Source organism: Camelus dromedarius, chromosome 1, assembly GCF_036321535.1.
Source record: "Camelus dromedarius isolate mCamDro1 chromosome 1, mCamDro1.pat, whole genome shotgun sequence".
NCBI lineage: Eukaryota > Metazoa > Chordata > Mammalia > Artiodactyla > Camelidae > Camelus > Camelus dromedarius.
The window spans coordinates 10,314,008-10,330,487 of record NC_087436.1 but is presented as its reverse complement, the minus strand read 5'-3'; the positions used below and the strand labels follow the sequence as shown (position 1 = coordinate 10,330,487).

At 41.1% G+C, this 16,480-nt stretch overlaps 1 protein-coding gene across 2 annotated transcripts in view; it reads left to right on the top strand.

Moving 5' to 3' along the window:
* The window catches only part of MARCHF1 (membrane associated ring-CH-type finger 1), a 436,459-nt gene that overhangs the window by 270,564 nt on the left and 149,415 nt on the right, over positions 1–16,480 (top strand). For both annotated transcript variants that reach the window (XM_010986366.3, XM_064487462.1), the window contains exon 3: positions 5,652–5,702. In XM_010986366.3, coding sequence (XP_010984668.1) covers positions 5,652–5,702 — 51 coding nt within the window. The remainder of the gene's footprint in view (positions 1–5,651; positions 5,703–16,480) is intronic.

Genomic DNA, 16,480 nt, shown 5'->3' with positions numbered 1-16,480 from the left:
ACTCTTTAATATGTGACTTCCTGGCTTGCTCTGATAGTCATCTTCCTAGCACAGAGCAGTAGAAAAGGAGTGTGGAGGAAAGTTTAGATTTAGGAGACAAGCAGGGAGCTGACAATTGTTAGCCCTCTGCACATCTCGCTGGAGGAAATTTAGTCGTAGGCAGCCTGTAGCTGGAAGGAAGACAGGGACATGTCACGTGACTGGCAAGAGGTGTACCCAGTCACTGTTTTCTTAATACAGAAGAAAAGAGAATGGATTTTAGGAAATTTATCAGACATTGCCATGGAATAAGTTTCTTGTATCTACTAAAGTCTTGTTAATTACAGCTTTCTTTTATAACTAGAAACAGTTAGAATTTCTATAGGACCATATCATCAATAAGATAAAATCGGTTGTTTCTTTTCCAATAATTTTTTCTACCAAATGTTTCATTTTCTTCTTACTTTTGTTACAAACTCTCAGACAAGTTGAATAATAATTGTAAGAGCAAGCATCCCTAACAGAACTTCTTCAATTAACACAATTCTAGTATTTAATTAACACAGTATGTAGTATTCACAGTATCTAGAGTGATATTTGGTGCTGTTTCCTAGGATATTGTCTTTATCACTTTACGAGTTTTTCTTCAACTTTTGTTTCACTCAGGACTTACATTATAGTAAGATTGGCAAAGTTTGTCAAACATCTCTTCGGCACTTGACTATAAGATCATAATGTTTTTCTCTTTCAATATATTGGTCTAATGAATTATTGATAGATTTCCTGATAAGGGGATATCAGAACTAAATCCTATCTATTTTATTCCTTGGGTACTTACTTTTGGTACACCGCCGGTGTATCAAATATACATGCTACTATTAGATATAATAATATTTTAAAAGAATTTTTGCGTCTGTAGTCCCAAATGACCAGAGCATAATTTATTTTCCTTTTTTATTTCTTTCTGAGTACTGTCTTAACACATTGAAGTTACATTTATGCAGGATTAATAATATGAATTAAGGAAGTTTCTGTTTCTATAGTCAAGAATAGTGTAAATAAAATTAAAATTATGTATTCTTTTAAAGTAAGATACAACTTAGTTGTGAAACCATCATGCACTTTACAGGGCATATAGACTTTTATTTGTTTATCCAGTCTCTTCTTTGTTAATAATCTATTCATTGACATTATCATCGATTTATTTCCTCTTCTTGAATAAATTCTGACAACTTTTATTGTGCTAGAATGTGACCCATTTCCTCTAGGTTTTCAAATTTGTAGTAATACCATTACATACAGCGGTCTTTTATAATTTTTCTAACTTCTTCTTTATCTCTGGTTATATATCCTTTCTCATTTCCTATATGTTTCTGCTCTCTTTAACAATTCTTACAGGAAATTCATCTATTTTGTAATTATTTTCAAAAATCTGCTATAAGAAATATTCTTTGTCCTTCTTGTTTATATCCATTTAATGAGTTTTAGTGTTCATATTTTATTATTTTCTTTTTACTGCATCCTTTTGTTTTGTCTTGTTACTGTGTTTTTTAATAATGAAGGCTTTTAGTCAGAAATTCTTATCTGGATATAGGTTTTGTTGTGTTACATAGGTCTTCATATAACATTTTCCAGAGTTTCTGGCTATAATTTTTCAGAGATTTCATTTCTTTGGAGCAAGGATTATCTTAATACATGTTAGTTAGTTTTCAAGTGATCAAAATTTATTAGTAATTTTGCAAAATTTTATTTCTGATTTTATTGACCCAAAATGAAAAGAAGTACCCTATAAAATCTCTACCTGAAGATTTTTGTTCAAGTATTATTTGAAGCCAAATAAATTTTAAATGCCTCATAGGCATTTTAAAACGTCTTTTTTTATTTAAAGGACATGAGATTTTTAGTATATCTATTAATCAAGTTTTATTGCATTATTCAGTGTCTCTGTGTTGTTTATTTTTTGTTTATCAGCTACGTTGCTTTCAAAGACTTTTTTTCTCTTCCAAGCTTTAATTCTTTAATTGTTCTAGCAGAAACAATTTCATGATTTACTTAGAATTTTTTAAATGACCCTCAAAATTGTCTCTTTTTTTCCTTCTTTCAGATATCTTGATTTTAGCCTGAAAGGATGAGGAGGTGGGGGGAAAGGGGGGGAAAGAAAACTACAGAATAGCATCATATCAGTGGTCTGTGTGAGATTGTCTTATTCTGATTTCTGCAGTCAGAAATAGTTTGTTTTTTCCTTTTGTTTACTTAAAAAATAACAAAATACTCCTTCAAACTTCTATACTGCCCTCTTCTGACCAATGATATAATATACAGTTTATTCCTCTCTGGATAAACATATGCCCACTGTATCATGCCTTCTTTGACACAGGGCATTCCCTTTTAAAGGAACTATGTCACTTTCCTTAGATAATAACATTAAACATGTTAAAATAATTTAGTAATGATTTCCTCATCTGGTCATCATTTTTTTCCCCACTGGTAGTAAAAATCCAGCCATGTTTAGAAAGGTCAAATTTGAAAAACAATTACTATTGTATTAATAATCATCTCACGATGAAACTAACAATACCAGATACATTCATATCAAACCAAAAATTAGAAACTTTTTGAAAAGATTTAAAACAACTCAATGAGAAAAAAACAAACAACCCAATCCAAAAATGGGCAGAAGACCTAAACAAGCAATTCTCCAATGAAGACATACAAATGGCCAATAGGCATATGAAAATATGCTCAATATCGCTAAAAACACTTAATGAAACTAGAAGTCTTTCCCTCTGCATACCGTGAATAACCTGCTGAGATTGATCTTCCAAAGTAGCTCAGCATTATTCCTTGATGATCTCATAATTTTTGTTTAGACTTATATGGAACTCTTGTTGGTTTCAACTTCTAGTGACCTACAAGGTAATTATAATTTAGGTACCAGCAGGTTGTGTTAGATTCCAAGGCAGCTTCTATTTAATCTAAGGTTAAGAATTTAAACTGATCAGAATGAGGTATGACCACCATATTTGACTAATCTCCAAAGAACACTATGTCATTGCAATAGTGATAAGACAAACCACCCGATTAATTAGTAGCAAATTGGGCAGATTGCTTTGGAAGTTTTCCAGGAGAGAAAGTGCTTCTGGTGCTTTGCTTCCAAAGCAAAACAGACCAAACTTCCTTAACCCCCTTTGGTAGAGAGAAGTTTGATTTTTCATTCTTAAATGTTATATGCCCGAATCTAATCCACAACAGAAGTGGAATTGCAGGACAGAGAAACTAAGATGTTTGTGTTAAAAATTATGGGTTTACTAACCTAGGAGGATTATCATGATTTTTGAGGGGATTCTTTGGGTGTTTTCCCTTCCTGATGGAAATATTATGACCTTGTAATCCATAAAATGTTTTCATTTATAACTTACATATTTGATCCTTACAGCAATCCCCAAGATATGATCTGCCCATTTCACGGTGAGGAAGTTGGAGTCCTGGGATCTCCAACATATGCCTGCTAGACCTAGTGCCCTAGCCCAGGTCTAGTTGAAGTCCCACGCTGCGTCACCACCGGCACAGTGACAGTGTGACCTCTCCCTTCCCGTGTGTTTACTGGAATAGAAGTGATGGCAAACTGGGTCATGACAAAAAGCTAGCCTTTGCCCAAGCTTGTTTCTTTCTTTCCATGCCCAACCTTGTATTAGGAGAAAAGAGAACCAAAGGATATCAAGGTGAAATACATCTTGAAATTCGAAATAATCAAGCAGAGGGTCCCCTGCCCCCACCATTAGATTGGGGGATACTGGCGAAGTGTATGGGAATTGTCTGCTTATGAGAACCCCATGCTGAACCCATTCACAACTGTGAAGGGACCTGTCCTTGTTCCTATCTGAAAACACTACGAAGTCCCATTTGGTCTGAAAAAATCAAGTAACATGATGCCAAATTTAATGTGTATAGTACTTCTTGGTTCTTGCTGAAACACCTTTCATTTCTAGTTCTTTAATCGTGTTCTCAAAGATCATATAAATATAGAAAACATTCATAAAACGAGCAGGACAACAAAACCCCCTCCAAAGCCTGTTTATATTACTGACCTCTGATCCAGCCAACAGTGTGTCACAATCCTGAATTTCACTGCGAAGGAAAGATGGATGGGTTTTGTTTTCTTGTCTATAGAAAAGGAGTTGAGATGTCAGTAGGAAAGTACCTCTCTCCATCACCGGAGGAAGCTAATCAAGGAAAAATGTCTTCGGGTAGCACAGACATTAATCTCCAGCTGGAGATCACAGGGCTGTTACGAGGTGTAACTAATCGTACAGTTGTGACTCATCTGGGTCTGTAATAACCTCCTCCGCAGTGACATCGGAGGTTGTATGAGATGTTGCATGTAAAAGAAAAAGAAAAAGAAAAAATGTTGCTGGGAAGGCGGGAAGGCTGCAAGCCCATGCGAGACACAGCGAGAGTTTGCAGGGAACGCAGTTGCTGTGTTTCCATAATAACATTTGTGCCATATCCTGTCATCACTGACTTTCTGAAACTGTCTTGAGCAGTCGTCACCGGGCAATTTCAGACCCACAGGTTGTTATAACAACTTTGTTCTCAGAAATGACCTCTCTCAAGATGCACTGTAGCTGTCTGCTCAGGTGCACTGCGGGGTTGAGTTCAGATGCTCAGAACATTTTTTTAAAAAAAGAATCCTAAAGTGTTAGTTTAGATATTTCACAAACTTTTGGTTTTCAGAACAGGCTCTCCCAACAGCATTTTCTCTATGGAGGAAAGGTGTGCTGTGATCTCTTGATCCATGTAAAATGCATAGTGTCTGCTTATTCTGCTTGTTGGTCAATTATCCACCAGCAGATAATCGGCAGAGTGGTCTCAGCAGAAACTGATGGGCTGGCCCTGGCTTGGGCAGAGCTCTGTGGTCGCAAGAAACAGAAGCCTCCTGGGCTTTGAACAACGGGGTGCCACTCTTTAAGGACCCTTTCTACTTTAAAATTGTATGATTTTCTTAAAAAGTATCGATTCAAAACCTCTTTAGGCCTCTTTTCTCCTAAACTGGAAATTCCGTAAGAGGCAAGAACTGAGGTATAATTTTTTTAAACTTATTTTTAAGTTTTAAAATTTAAAATAATTTTAAAAATATTTTCAATTTAAACAATTCAAAGTCTGAAATGTTTAAAGTATCTTTAATTTTTCTTAATTCTGAAAATAAAACACCAAGAAAATGTATTTTAGAAGAACACAAGTTAGATGCTGTGGGCCATGTATCTGGTATGCAATATTTACTGACACTGAGAACCAGAATTGTACTGTTTTAGAATTTTCTAGTAGCAAAAGCAAAAGTGGGGATAATGAACTATATTTTCATTGCTAATCCTATTTCAAAGGAACTACATATGTTTTTCTAGAGAAATAAGCATTTCCTGGATATAAATACTCTGAGACTGATATAAACCCTGATACTAATTGAAACATTTTCAAAAGGACACTGATATGTACTAGAGATTTAAAATTTGGTAAGAGAAATACCACATTTTATAATAAGCAATTTTTATGTTTATCTCTCAGAACAGCACAGAGAAGTTCTCCATGTTGGCCTGTTCTGTGTTTTCTTTTTTCAGCAGGAAAGATGATGGCTACATTTTTAATCAGTGTCTCTAATTTTATTTATTTTTCAGAATGACAAATCCCCAGGGCGATCTGCAAGTCGATCAAGTAATATTTCAAAAGTAAGTGAACTACATTCATTTTTTCCTAACTGTTTATTCATTTACATATTTTATGAGTTCAGGTCAATATTTTATAGCATTTAACCTGTAATTCTTGTCTGTGAGCAATACACAAATATGACTTGTTAATGTTTTTAACTATCCTAAGATTTTACTGTTGTAGAAGAACATGATTTTGCACAACAAAGTGAGTTAAGCTATTTTTCCTCTTCAGCGCAGTATGCAAAAGATTATTTGCTACTTTCAAAGTGTCAAAGTATGTTTTTTCTCTCACGTCAAGCCTCAGAGAGCTGCGCTGTGGCATAGCCAAGTTGAAACTGCATCAACATTCATGATGTAACTCCCATGAATTCAGTTATTCCAGGAGTTTGGGCTCAACTGTGCTGGAATTTAACCAGGACAGGTTTTAGAAAGCAATTTAATTTAAGATGTTAATTTGGTCGTATTTGCCTTATTGAGTTAATGGATGCAAAAATCAAAATACTCCCTAGACTGTCTGTAAATCCAAGCAAGACACCAGAATGTTGAAAAGATTGTAGCAGGGGAGAGATCATCTAGATTTTTATTTTGCCTGGAAAACAAAATTTAAGAGCTCTTTTCTAAAAATGAGGTAGCAGGCAATATATAGACTTGGTGCTTGGGGAGCGAAAAGTCATTTAGAGCCATTTGTGAAATTGGAAAATTATGACTTCCAAAAATGTAATTCTGACAAAGATGAATTTACCACAAAGAGAACTTCCATCTCAGGGCCCCTCACTGGCCAGCACCCTTCCACAGCCCTGAACTCAATTTTTTGTCTGTAATTTTATATTTCTTTCCTTCAGGAGGGCCCCCCAAACACTGACACAAACTATAGGCACTACAGAACACAGACCCACTTCCAACTTAGGGAAGGTTCTGTTTTGTTTTGAGAAACAAAGGACTTTATTACTCATTTAAAAATAGGAGTAACCAGAGTATTAACATTTTATTAAGCTGGTTGCCTGAGGCCAGTTCTTATGAGAAAATACAAGATGGTCAGATGGCACTTGTGAACGTACTGGGTTGGAGGTAGAGGTGGAACCCTATGCTTAGGAAACTTTTTTTTTATTTAATTTAATTTAATTTTTTTGTTGAAGGGGGGTAATTCGGTTTATTTGTTTATTTTTAGAGGAGGTACTGGGGAGCAAATCTATTATTTTTAATAGACAGCGAGCACGCCTGTCCGTTGGCCTATAGAGAGACCGTATCTCCGTGTTGCGCTGCCAGCCACTGTATAAACATGCTCCATAAGCTGGCCCAGAACAAAAGCAGGGTGTGCACAGACGCACAGGACCACAGAGCTTGGTATCTCAACCCTTGAAAGTGCACATTTCTAAGGACATTCCAATCCGGGCACCTTCCTAACCTTGGAGAGCCCAGGTGGCCCTGTGGTTAAAGCACTTACCCTGGAGCGAGAGGATCTGAGAGTTTAAGTGGCCGCTGTCACTTCCTGTGTACGTGTCCTGAGACACTCACTCAACCTCCCTGAGACACACTCGCCTCCTCTCTGACCTGAGGTGATGATATCAGTCACTTGATGGTTTTCTTAAGTAGTTGTCAATTAAAACAACACCTTTCAAATGTCGATCATCTTCGTCACATCATGAAGAGCCTCGCCTGCAACTGCACAACATGGTCATCTTTCTGAATGTGAATGTGAATGTTGACCTAGAAACCCTGTAAGCAGTACTGACAGCTCTTTTGTCATGCTAAGTATTGCTTTGTGATCCAGCGACAAAACTGTGTCTGCCTTTCCAAACCGTGGTTTGACTTTGACATACTGCAGCTCATTTATAATGTTTACCTTTTTATTTATTCTTTAAGAAATTAAAAAAGTCAGAAGTGTAGTTTCCCTCCTATGAGGTCTTCTTCCAGGCTCTGACACGTCTTACTTGCAGCCTTGTGCGGGAGACATGAATGATAAAAGTGCATTATATTCAGAGAGAAAAGAAATGCTCTGCTCTAGTTCCTCTAATTGTACAAGAGCAAAAACTCAACCATCACACACCTGTAGGGATGAAAAGATTTCAGTGTGCTTAAGTTTCTTTTAATCAAGCCAATATAATGGTGCTTTTATTTACGTTCAGAATGACAGTCACAAACGCTAAATCCAATGTTAAGCCCTCACTACTTTCTAACGAATTACTAAGTGATAACTTTTCATTAAGACCACATAACTTACCAAGTATGGGATGGAAAATTCTAGCAATATTTGAGTCCTTTGATTTTTAAAGTGGTGGCAAAAACATTAAAGCGGAACAAGATTTTTTTTCTCTAATTTTGTCAGAGTCATTTTTATGTAAAAAAAAGACTGAACTTCTCAAGGGTGTGATAATCAAGATACCAGATTAAGAGCATGGATTTCAGAGTAACTGCCTCGGAGCGTTACGTAACTTCCTTTGTAACTATATTTGTAAAAGCAGAGTGTATAACAGTATTTATCTCTTGGAGGGGTACTCAGCACAGCACTGCTCTTATTGTAGGGATTTTAATATTGATGTCTTGGTGATGGCACAGTAAGTACTCAGTAATGTTTTTGTGAGCAAATGAATGTGAGACACTGGTTATAGCATATGCATTGATTTCTGAGTAGAATAAGAATAAATAACAGATTGGACAGGACAAAGTAAAATTTAGGATTAAGTAAAATGTTTGTGACCTGACATCATTTTTTTGGAAAAAAAAATACTGCACATTCTTGTTTCATTAAAAAGTGCACGTATGTTTAACAATAAAAATGCTCCCAGGTCAGGAGCAGCGTTACGCATCATGGGTGTCTCCCTTCACTTTTGTCAAGTCTGTGCCATCCCTGATCCCTTGACAAAGGAAACTCACAGATGGTAGAGAGGGCTCCATCCGGACAGTGTGGCAGAGCCACGCTCCGCATGGCTGCGTCTGCCTTCCTGCCCGGGTCCTGCGGTTCCTGGAGCAGACTTCCTTGTCATCAGTATTTGGGGGATGTCTCCATCAGGAACCTTATTCTCTGCTGGGAATGACGGAGTGACGGAAACATCCCGTCCACCTCCTCAGTGAGCTTATAGAGAAGTCATGACATAGACATGTGACGTGCAATTTAAGACATACGCAAATTATAATTTAAGTAGAACTGTACCACTCCCTGTGCAGAAAAGATAAGACAGCAAGCAGGCCTGCACCCCTCACCTCTAGAAAGGCCTGCTGGCAGGGCTGGCCCTTGGCTGGGATTTCAGGAATGGGGTCCCCCGACCCGAACTGGTAGGAATGGCTCGTGTTGCCTAAACTGTGCAGAGAGCACGGTTGATCCCAGACGCCTGCCGTCCTTATGCGAGTCTGGAGTTTGGCCACGTGCTAGACAGTGAGGACCCACGTGATCAGCCCTCGGTAAAAAGTCCAGGCATTGGGTCTCTAAGGAGCTTCCCTGGTAGACAGCCCGCCTCCTCTGTTGTCACCACCCTCGGCCACAGGAATTAAGTGCCTCCTGTATGACTGCCCCGGGAGTGAGCCTGTGGAAGTATGGAGCTCTCCTCCCAGGTCCCTCTGGGCATCACTGCGTGTGCCTTTTCCCTTTGCTGACTTTGCTTTGTGTCCTTTCACTGTAATAAATCAGAGGCACGAATATGACTGTGTGTTCAGTCCTGTGAAGTTTCTAGAAAATCACTGAACCTGGGCAGAGTCATGGGAAGCCCCGGTGCACCAGCCAAAAAAGTTCAGACAGGGAACTGTGGGACTTCAGAGCGCGGTCACTTCCGTTTGGTGGCAGGCAGCACTGGAGAAGAATTGTGTATAAACAGGGACTTAGACAACAGGTACGACTTAATCAAATGTAAGAGAAGTATGTTTAGGGGCGTCAAAGGCCAAGACACAGGAGCTGGAAAGCATGGGTCATCAGCAGAAAGGTACACAAAATAGTTTTTAGGGCTTTTGCCCCAGAACTTGGGTAACAGGATACATTCTCTTTAATTGTACAAGTGTTAACCTGGTTTAGAAATACAGAGATGGATTTAGAACTCATCAAGATTCTTGAGACTTTTATTTTTTGGTAAATAGGGATGAAACGGAACATTATTATTTTTGCAGGGTTGTATCCTGACTTGATTGCTGTGGTGAATATGAAATATTTGAGGACAGGATAAAACACTTGTTGAATTGTTAGTAAGCCCTACATTTTTTCTCCAGTCTTTACCTCTGAATCTTTTTACCCTACAGTATTCAACTGCAATTATATTTTGAGTTTTCTGGTCATTCCGACTTCGAGTATTTTTATTAGTTCATATTTCTAATTTAAGGACATATAAGACAGACTTGTGACTCTTTTTTTCCTTCTTATTCTAATAGAATTTGTGTGCCTTGGCTATGTTAATACTGATCTAAAAGCTACAGAGAAGCTTTATAGGTTTAAAACAATCTGTGTCAAAATACCTTCAGTGTGAACACGCCAGCCTTAATTTTTCACCACTCACTTTTCCTTTGACAAGCTGCTTTTGACATGAGTGTTTGCTGATGCTTTATAACACACACAGAGCACAAATAGTTTCCTGAAGATGTAAAATTAGCAGAATTTGGCTTGTACTTAATCTAAGGGGAAGAATCATTACCTTCAGCCAGCAACAGTATGTTTTGCATTTCACCAGAAAACCCTTTCAAGAGCAAACTGTCAAAAGGAAAGAAGGCCTTGTCCTTCCAGCTCAAATTAACGCCTAGAATTTTCTTTTAAATAAAACACTTTTGGCTTTTTGGTCTATGTAGGATGCAGGTCACAAAATCTAATCTACTTATAAAAAGAAAGTCAAAAGCCACTACTGAACAAGTAACATCTCAGTGTCCCTTATTTCCTGTTATGGTCCCTAGACCTCACTTTCACGACAAAGCACCTTCTAAATTGTTCAGTCGGTCTCTACCTAGAAATATCCTATACAATGTGAAAGGTGGTACATAGAATATAAAATATGATTGCTAGAGCCTTCTCTTTCCCCGTCTGTGTGCCCCAGCTTTCCCTGCAGAAAATGAAGGTGTATGGCATTGTCAACGCAATTTATTCAACAAACATTTTTCAAGGTTGTACTGTGTACGAGTCATTCTGTCAGTCACAGTGTTTTAAAGCGATGTTTTCTTTTGATCAAACAAATACTCTGATTTGACTTCTGTAAAATCTTCATCTCTTCCTATTTGGCCAGATTTGCCTTTAAGATTCCAATGCGCGTTCCAGCAAGGTCAAGGTGAGAGCAGCCCCCACGTTTAAAATGTATTGGGAATTCGTTCCGCTGAACCTGAGCCAGGCGTTTGCATCTCTGAGCAGGTGTTTAATGTTCTGGCTTAGGGAGAGATCCATCTTGGTTTGCTTGTACAAGGGGCCGATAAATCAGCCGTACCTTCAGATTATATATCTTGAGAGGATGAGTTTGACAGGGTGATGAAATAACATAGGATGTAGAATTAGGAAATGGCTAGAAATGAAGTGGAGTAATTTGAGAACTGTCATAGAGCCGGCGTCAGGGTCTGTCCTGAGACCAAAGCTGAGTAAATGAGTATAAATTTAGTTGAATTAGTAAAGGTGGTGGCAGCAGGTTAAGAAAGCCTGAGACCTTCTTACACCCTGGGGCTTTTTCTTTCTTGTTTTAAAATTTTGCTTATTTGGGTGGCAGGGGTAACTAGGTTGATTTATTATGTATTTGTTTATTTGATGGAGGTACTGGGGATTGAACCCAGGACCTCGTGCCTGCTAAGCATGTGCTCTACCACTGAGACCTACCCTTGCTCTTTTTTTCTTTATTTACACTCACTCCTCAGACAATCTCATCTGGCCTCACGACTGGTAGAATCAATGTGCCAATGATTCTCAAATAGATATTTCTAGCCCAGAGTTCTGCCAGGAATTCCAGACTCAAGTATTCTACCTTGATTTTCCACATGAGTGTGTAACAGGAATCTGTCTCAGGGCAGGTGTCCTAGAAGCCAATTCTGAGATGGAATTTTCTGCAGTGCTGCACTGTGGGAGTGCAGTCAGAACAGCAGGACGGAGGAGAAGGAAGTCAAGAAAGGTTCTCCTGCTCTGCAAGAGGACCCTGCCCTATGAAGTGAACTTGAAGTTGTCCCCCTCCCAAGGCATGGGAGCAGGGCTTGTCTCCTCTTCACCAGCCATCCAGGCTCAGGTCACTTAGAGGGAAGTGTCCAGGCACTTTCTCTTAAGCCAAGGGCAGTTTTCCAAAGAGAATCACGGTCACAAGACTTTGGAAACCAAAGTGCCCAGAAGCTGCAGGAGTCAGGTTCTGACACGGTCAAAGGGGCCAGACTGGGTCTTGGTGGCACCTGCTACAGCCTGTCCATTGACCACTTAGATCCATGTGACCTCGTCCCATCCTGTCTTGGTCACGTACAGATGATGACTGGTCACAATGTCTGAGGAAAAGGTGAGAAGACATGGATTGGTAGGATGAGCTGCCAAAGCCCTCACTGGTTCCTCTCTTCTGCCTGCTCATCCCCAGTGTCCCTCATTCCCACTGATCAGTTCTGTCAGATGAGCCGGCTTGCTGGTGAGGGGTCTCTGATCCCCCAGTCCTATCACCATGCCCTGAATAGGCTGGGGTTGCTGTGATCAACCATTTGAAGTTACACCTGGGTGTTGGGTAAGTGGGAACATGCTGCAGTGGATTCCCCAAGGTTTAAAGTTTATTTTGCTTCCTCATTATGTGGTCACAACCCTGCCTCCTCATGATGGCTAAGTCCATTGTTCAGTGAATTGCTGCTCTGCCTACCAGACAATGGAAATTGTGTTATCAAGCTCATGAGGGGAAGCTCCCATCATGGGGTCCACTGATGTCCTGAGCGTAGACCTGATGGACCAGTCATGGGGTCCACTGATGTCCTGATCAGTCTTTCTAGAGCCAAGTTGCGTGCCAGGAGCTGCTTTCCATACTATGAGAACTCTGCAGTGGCATGGCCTTGGTCCAGAACACTAGGGTTTTCACTGCATATCTCCATTTGGGGCTTGACAGAGAACGTGCATTACTTTCCTATTTCCCATGGTACCTCTGTATATAGTGTGAGAGTTGCCTCTTATTGTGGCTCTGGCATTAAGGTTGCTTTTACTGAAACTTACACTGCTCCAGAACATTCTCTCATTCCAGTCCCCAATCAAAACAGGCAGCCTCCTGAGTCATCTGATAAAGGGTCTGAGAATTATTCCAAAGTGTGGTTTTTGCTCTAAAACCCAGAATCCCACCAGGCACTGTCTTTCTTAATAGAGGGTTCAGATGCCGAATGATCCTTCATCCTGAAGGGACTGTCTGGACACGCACCACACCGTGGGGTCTGTAAGGGTTCCCTGGTCTGGCCAGTCCCCAGGTATTCGTGGGATCTTTCTCTGCCCTCTGGAATGCGTGTCCTAATCAGGTCTTCAGCTCACTGGCCCTTCCTGCCCAGTAGATCTGATTTGTATGATATCATCACACAATGTACCGATCTGATGTTTGACAATCGCCAGCCAGTTAAGGTTACCTACAGTCTGTATGTGCCCTATTCCTGGGGCTGGAGCAGGGATGTGTACTGCTGTCCATGCCAGGTGCAAGCAGACAGTTTCGATCCTTATTTACGACGCGTGTTGAAAAGAACACATTGCTAGGATAGGGGCTTCATACCACATGCCAGACACTGTGCTGATGTGCTCCAGTACCCAGTACTGACAGCACCTGATGCTCAGCAGCTGCACTCAGAGCTTACATTTGCCATGCTTTACTGCCATGTGCCTGGCCCACCAGGTTTCTGCAGGAGCAGACTAGACATTACGTGATGACATGATGGAAACAACCACCTGTCTGTCCTTTGAAGTCTGTTCTAACACAACAGCCAATATGATCCTTTTCAGATATATTCAGAGAGTGTCTTGCTCCTGTTTAAACCCTCAATGGTTTCCGACACCGTTCAGAATAAACCATAAAGCCTTACCCCGGCCAAGAAGCCCTCACTGGCCCTGCACTCTCTCTCTACGAGTATTTCTTGTTTCTCTTGCTCAGAGTCACTCAGCTCCAGGCACACTGGCTTCTACTTTGGAGCATTTGGTGTCTGCTGTCAGAACGCTCACTCCCTGGACGTCTGCACACCTGGCGTCCTCGATTTTCTCCCATTTCCACTTACACACCACCTTCTCAGTGAGGACCTATCTCCTTTCCTGGTGTATTTTTCTTAAAGGATTTTGTCATAGTCTGCAATACTATATACATTTTCTTTGTTTATTTTAAGCTTTACAAGAACGAGAACTTTCTTTCTTTGTTCCATAGTGCTTCCTCAGCACCTAAAAAGTGACCGATAAGGAGTATACACTCAGTAAATACGCACTGAATGAGCAAGTAAAGCCTGTTTTTTTGTTTTTGTTTTTTTTCTGTTAGCTTTTGAACATGTGTTTCTCACGTGGAGTCTATGGGGATGTAGAGCAGCGATCCTTAGATGAGGCCAGTCTATGACGTCTTGTTACCAATACGTGCAAGACAGAAAGTACATGTGTTTATAACGGATATAATTGACACCCCACCCAGATGCTCACCACCAGCTACGTTCTCCCACTTTCTCTGAGTCTTTTCACATAATTCACCTGCTGCCTCCCTCTTCAGAGATTTTCCCTAAGTCAAAGTCAAGCCTTTCACCCTAAATACAGAACATGTGAGCATTTTTTTAAATCCTACTTTAATACCCACCAAAGAACCTCTATCGCAGAAGAGGCACAAAATGGGGAAGGATGGCTTATCTGGTGGGTCCCAGGTAGTCCCTGTCCCAAGCTCTCCCGTGGCTGTGTCAGGGCCTGTAGATGGAGTAGCCATGGTGGCAGGGAAAGAGGCCTTGCATGGGCACAATGCCGTGGTCTCCTCCTCACCAGGGCTGACCCGGCCACCTGTCCTGCTGAATGAACACTTGACCTGAAGAGGCTGAGGCTGGTGATAAGCCCCCTAGTTTAGTACCATTTATCCAGAAGACCAGTCAGCCACTGGGAGCAGCTTGATCGTGTCTGGCACCTTCCAATTTGGATCTGCCTCTTAAGCCAGGACTAGGGTGCTAGGTGATGTACGTAAAGCAGTAGGCTCAGACACAAAGTGTAAGGGGGTGGTACTCAAAACTCCATAATCCCAATCAGTTTTGCAAGACTTTAAGAATCAAATGTCTTGTAAAAACTCTATGATAAATAATCCATCAAATGTTTCAATAAAAACAGGGTCAGTGCTATATCAGGCCATATGCAGCCAGAGGAGTGGAAAAATCTGTAATACTGATTTGCTAAATATTTAAATTGTGCTGTTTGTTCATCATGGATTTTTGTTTTTGCATTAACGTTTTGAAATATTGCTTTAAAATAGTTTTCTCTCTTGATTATTGAGTGTTTTGATGCCCCCTTCCATGGCATGCCTAAGATGAGTGTCTCATTACCTGGCTCTGTTCCTAGCCCTGAGTCTCACGTGACAGCTTCCAGCTCCCACCAATAGCTCCAAATGACTCTACCTCAGACCATAGCAGACACAGGGACTCATTTTACAGCAAAAAGGTGCACAGTGGATGTGTGGCCATCGGATGCCACACTCAGCACATGTCCCATCTGCCAGATGCTGTCAGTCTGATACAGCAATTATATAGCCTTTTTTGAAAACTGAAGTACAGTCAGTTACAATGTGTCAGTTTCTGGTGTGCAGCACCATGCCCCAGTCATGCATATGCATACATAAATTCATTTTCATATTCTTTTTCATTAAATATTATCACAAGATATTGAATATAATTCCCTGTGCTCTACAGAAGAAATCTGTTTTTCATCTATTTTTATACGTAGTAGTTAGTGTCTGCAAATCTCGAACTCCCAAAAGTATGCCTTCCCACCCCCTTTCAAGTTTAAAGCAAATAGATATAGGAATGGGTTAATATACTTAAAAAACAAGGTAGCCACAAATCAATAGTCACAAAACCCCAAAAGCAACACGATAATACCAAAGAAAATTATATAGCCTTTTGAAGATGCGTGCGAGGTATCGGCTTAGAAAAGACACCCCCGGAGAACGGGGCAGTATCCCACAGAATGCAGGATGTTTTTCAAACCATCATCCATTAAACGGTGCTTTGCTTGTTACAGGTCCAGAAATTACGGGAGAAAAGTAGGAGTTGCCGGTTCACAGGTCACCCTAGTCCCGCGATCCACGGGGAGACTTTGTGCTTCCAAGGCCATCACATTAGACTCTGGCGTTCCCAGGTCCCACCCGAGGACTCACTAAATTTCAAGCCATGACTGCTCTCTGGCCTCCTTGAGCTCGTCCTGCCAGTATCCCAGCAGGTGAAAGCATCCGTTACCCTTCCCGCAGGAGCAGTTGGCCCTTAGCCTTGATGTGCGTAGATAATGGGGGCAGGGAGAAGCAGGTTCGCCCCTCAGTGGCGGACTGCGGCGCCTCGCTCCCGGGCGCTGTGGCTGTAAACAGGCGAGTACGGGAACCGGAGCCTGATAAGGGCGTGGTCACTGGGCGCGCAGCCCCTCGAGCACGCCCCCTAGAGCAGCAGAAGGGGCGACGCAGGTGACAGAGACCTGGGAGGGGGCGTGCCGTGAGGGAGGTGACGAGTATCAGTTCCGATCTCCGGAGCAACGGCAGCAGCGGGGGGGCTAGAGTTCCTCCCTCCGAACCTCCTCTTCTATGAGCTTCCTGACGGTGGAACCTCTCGGAATGCTGGAGAAGCTGCGGGGAGTGGAGGGGCAGTGAACTGGCTGTGACTCCCAGGCGGATCTGAGTGGCCCACTGCGTCGTCCAGGGTGGACG